Source organism: Micropterus salmoides, unplaced genomic scaffold (assembly GCF_014851395.1).
Source record: "Micropterus salmoides isolate LMB-PRFRI ecotype aquatic unplaced genomic scaffold, ASM1485139v1 Ms_hic_scaffold_3879, whole genome shotgun sequence".
NCBI classification, from domain to species: Eukaryota; Metazoa; Chordata; class Actinopteri; order Centrarchiformes; family Centrarchidae; genus Micropterus; species Micropterus salmoides.
The window spans coordinates 10,196-15,171 of record NW_024043238.1 but is presented as its reverse complement, the minus strand read 5'-3'; the positions used below and the strand labels follow the sequence as shown (position 1 = coordinate 15,171).

The following is a 4,976-nucleotide window of genomic DNA, read 5'->3' as shown; positions in this document are numbered from 1 at the left end:
ACTAAGTTTCCATAGCCAACATTAGCACGCATGTCTTTTCTGTAAACATTACAATCAACCCTTGAAATAACTCAAGTCACATTTGACGTAACACGTCTAACTGCCTCAGTATTGGGAGTGCATGTAGCAAAGCATTCAGCTTATTAGGCTCTCCATCTCCTCAAGATTGCTGGTGTCAAGTTTTGTGATTCCCTGTCTGTGAGAGAAGGAGAGATAAAGTCATGTTAGGATCCTTATCAGAATCATATTATTGCCAAGTTCTTCTTACAAATACACGACTTGGTGAGCAGCAACAATAAACCTATGTAAATATAAAGATTGACAGGATTTATATTTGCTGTGTTAATCAAACTGAAAGAAACGGGAACATACTGAAATGCATTTCAATTTGGTTGATAATATCCATGCTGTGTTTGCTGTCAACCATATTGACAGCAAATCCTCTTCTGCCAAAGCGTCCTGTGCGGCCAATCCGGTGAAGGTATGTCTCATTGTCAGCGTTCCCATCCATGTCCACAGGCAGGTCAAAGTTGACCACAAGTGACACTTGTTCCACATCAATCCCTGTAGTCAACATAACCACAAATAGGTTGGGTACGCTTATACTCCCTCCCAACAAAGACGATGTTTTAATTAGTCAGTCAGTCTTAATCTCCCTCACCTCTGGACACATTGGTGGTCACGAGCACCTTTTCCTTGCCGTTCCTGAAGCGTTCGATGACCGCAGCTCTCTGCTCCACGGTCATTTCCCCACTCAGCAATGCCACCTGGTGGCCCTCTTTGGTCAGGTTTGCAGTCAGCCAAGCTGCCATCTTGCGAGTCTGAAGAAAACTATCAGCTGAACTGAATTGCTCATACTGCATCCTGTCAGGGGATATTTTGCTGAAATTTGAATTTTTGTTATTTGTGATAAATTAGATATATTTTTAAGTCATACCATAAGGTAACGTCTTAAAGACATGTTTTGGCCAATGCAGATGCATTAAAACACACCTTATCACCTGTCAATTTACCAAACGTCAACACCACACTTACATCTGGCTTTAACATGCAATCTGTATCTGGATATCCTATGTGGACAAGGAAAAACACTTCCTGACTTTGCCTCTACCTACTAGGTTTAGCTGCACATTAACAGCTACAAGTAGTAGCCAACAAGTCTTCCCTTCACGTGGGACTCTGCAAGTTTGTTGACATCCTCCAACCCTGCCTCATGTATGTACATATTTAGACGGAGAGAATTATTAATACCATGTATAAATGCAAAGGCCTGCGTATCAGATGCTTTGATCCATTTTGTGCATCCAGACACAGATCACCAGGTGTAATTGAGATCCAACAGCGAAAGGGAAAGTGTTTTTTTTCTCTCTCATTATATAGTGTGGACCAAACAGTTCAAACAACTGACTTACATGGCAGAAGATCATGGCCTGTGCAATGGTAAGGGTGCCATATAGATTACACAGTGCTGTGAATTTGTCTTCCTTCTCCTTACAGACCACATAGAACTGCTTGATGGTGTCCAGAGTCTCCTCTTCACGCTTCAGCCTGATGATATTGGGATCGGGAACCACATGCTCTGCAAACTTCCACACAGAGTCCTCAAAGGTTGCAGAAAAAAGGAGCATCTGACAGTCCTTTGTCAGTTGTCTGCATTGGTACGGAGAGAAAAGAGGAAAATATTGTGACGAGAGGCTTGTTGACTGACATCACAAATTAAACTCTTGTCATTGGTAGGCTTCTCTGAAAGGAACCCACCTATGGATACGTATGCTCTGGTCCCGATGACCCTGTGTGGCGATCATCACATCAGCCTCGTCCAGCACAAACATAGTAATCTTCTTTGGGTCGATGAGCTTGTACTTGGTGCACCAGTCGAGGATTGTACCCGGCGTTCCTATGACAATCTGCTGCTGCAACTTGGTGCCTCGCTCCACTGAACAGAATGCAGAAATTCACATAGTGATATAACCAACACCGGCTCTCTCATGACTTCATGCAACGTAACTACACTTAAGGTCACATTCTTACTTTTGCTGCCTCGAATTCCATATGCCAGTTTCACATCAGGACAAAATTTCCCCATTTGCTCAATTACTTGACCAATCTGCAGCGCAAGCTCGTATGTTGGCGAGATGCAAAGGCACTGAAAGAACCAAACCGTTTTTAAATGGAGAGTTTACTTCAGCGTCTCCAACTGAAGGGACACTGGGTGGCTCTGCAGACTACATGTTACACTTACCTGAGTCCACTTTTTAGCTGGGTTTACATGGCTGAGCATGGCCAGAGAAAAAGCAGCGGTTTTACCTGTGCCAGACTGAGACTGGGCAATCAGATTCTGAGGTCTGGAACCAGAGAAATACACACATAAAGAAGTTAATAAATACCAGACAAGCCTGATGCAAGTGTGGTAAAATTCTCTTAATAGCTACTTCATAGTTTTTAGCATTAAATTAAAGGATGATAGTTATAGTCCATTTTAGAACTGAAACTGGTCAGAGACTGTGATAATATATTAATCATGTGTCATTTTTCAAGCAGAAATAAGTGAGATGTGCTTCTTTTCTTGCCCTTACATTATAGTAAAGTGAATATTTTGACTGCTTGTTGAACAAAAGACATTTGATGGAGGTCACCTTCATCACCAAGACATTTTGACAAGACATTGGGCCTTTTTCACAATATTCTAATGATTTACAGAACAAACTGGCAGATAAATTGATAAAAATAATTGTTAGTTGTAGCCCTAGTCCATTTTACTTCAGGATAAATCAGTATGTGTGTGAGATAGATATCTCTCTCAGAGAGAGAGAGAGAGAGAGAGAGAGAGAGAGAGAGAGAAGAGAGAGAGAGAGAGGAGAGAGAGAGAGAGAGAATCTAGTTTACATTTAGTTGTCCAAATTAGTAAAACCATTGATATTTTCATTTCTTGTTGATAGTATGTTCCAGCCATTTGAATGAACTGGGAAAAGTCAAAATTCTACCCCTAAAGCCAAATCCTGCATTAAACTGTTAAGTGAAACTGATAATTAGACGATCTAACTAGTCATTTTTCAATTAAAAATGCGAAACATTTGCTGGTTCCAGCTTCTCAGTTGTGAGGATTTACCACTCCTTTCAGTTTATATTTAAATTGAATATTGAGTTTTGGATAGTTGGTTGGACAAAACAAGCAATTTGAATATGTCATCTTGAAATTGTGATTTTTCTGACTGAATTTAACAGGCGTAATAATCAATGAAATAATTGCTATTAATGGAAGACTCCTTAAATAATCTGCATTCCATCAAAGTAAATTATTGTTATTTTGTGAATATTTTTTGATTAATTGAATAATCATTTAGTCTAAAAAAATGTCAGCAAAAACCCTATTGGAATTTCCATGGTGATGGTGTCGGGTCATTTAATCAAACCAATAGAGCAATATTTAGTCAATGTTCAATTTGCCATGTCATCAAAGAGAAGAACAGCAAATCCTCATATTGAGAAAAATGAGCAAGAAAATAAAGTATTTTGAAATTAAAACACCAACTCCTCCAACCTCAACAAATTGCTGACAATATCTTTCCCAAAGTCCAAGGTAATCAAGTTTAAAGACATACATAGGAGAGAAAGCAACAATCCTTCCATTGAGAAGCCTTTTCTTGATAAATGACTTGGATATCAGAATTGCACTTCTTCAATAGAGTAAAAATGAACTCACGGCTGTGCCAACATCATGGGCAAAGCATTCTCCTGGATTCTGGATGGTCTGTTGAAACCCATGTTGTAGACACCCTTCAGCAGCTCAGGTTTCCTATTGATCATCAAGTCAACAAAGATTAAATTGTTTGGGGGGGGGGAGACATACTGTGCTCATCTATTTCAGATCAATTTCAAACTCACAGTCTCAGCTCCTCAAAGGTCTTCACAGAGTACAGAGGAGAGGTGGGGTCCCGCTGCAGAACCTCCACCTGGTTTCTGTTCCGCACCAGAGAGCGGCGGATCAGTTTATTCAACAGGGACTGTTCAGCCAGGTCCACTTTGTCCCCGTCTCTTGTCCAGCCTCCATTTTCAGCTCTCTCCGGCACAATGTTGCCTGCACAGGTGGAAAACCACACAAAAGTCCGTCAGACACCACGACAACTAAGCGGTAAAATTAGATAGCGGGGATGTTAATAAGGGGAGAACAACTAATTAAGTTACCATTTATGTCTCCTCTTATGTTGCGTGGACCACGCAGTCGATCCACCTTCTTTGAGAAGTCAATCTGGCCAGAGGAAATACAGTTTTATAACATTAAGGCTAAAAAAATAATGCGAAAATTGTTAGCATGTCATATTGCAGACACAGCAGCTAGGTAGCATATTGAGCTAACCTGCTAACGAACGATGAGCAAGTTCGTTTGATGTTATTTTTTAAGCTGTTGGTCACCTTTAAAACTTTACCTTACCTGTATGGATGGAGTTGTAGCTTCTTGAACGTCGACTGCAACCGCCCACGAGTCTTCGGACATTTTCAAACATTAATTGTGGGTTTATTTCGACACAAATAAATTTTTATCAAAAAGTTTGATGTCAGCGTGAATGATGTGCGTGCAAAGTGCAGTGACGACAAGCCGCTGTCCGGACCTGGACCAACCGCAACCCGCTGGACAACACCACTGATGCTGCCTTCGGGGGCATCGGAATAATCAACATTTAAAGACCAGGCCAACAGAAGCAACCAATCATGGAGGTAAATAGAGGATAAATATAATTGACTTGTTGATTTAAAAAAGTCAGCTAAAGTGAACCATAATTCCGTGGCATATCTTGAGGTGAAAGTCGAAGGAAATGTTTTAGGAAACCCATATTTACCCTGATTCTACACTCTGACGACGATTTAAAAGTGACTCTTATGATTCTGTCTATCTCCCTGTATGATGTTGGCTGTGAAATATGTTCTTATTGTTTCATAGTCGCTTTTATGTGTGTTTGTGTGTTTTTTAGAACGAC

General features: G+C 40.5%; 1 protein-coding gene across 1 annotated transcript; it reads right to left on the bottom strand.

The window, feature by feature from the left end:
* Positions 1-44: 44 nt before the first annotated feature.
* On the bottom strand, positions 45-4,592 carry LOC119885040 (ATP-dependent RNA helicase DDX19B-like). The gene is made up of 11 exons (XM_038695295.1): positions 4,433-4,592; positions 4,186-4,249; positions 3,886-4,078; positions 3,704-3,796; positions 2,243-2,345; positions 2,032-2,146; positions 1,759-1,936; positions 1,413-1,650; positions 662-821; positions 369-564; positions 45-196 (listed from the first exon to the last, which is right to left on the bottom strand). Exons 1-11 carry the CDS (start codon positions 4,493-4,495, stop codon positions 136-138), a joined length of 1,464 nt encoding a protein of 487 aa, XP_038551223.1. The 5' UTR covers positions 4,496-4,592; the 3' UTR covers positions 45-135.
* Between the last annotated feature and the right edge of the window lie 384 nt (positions 4,593-4,976).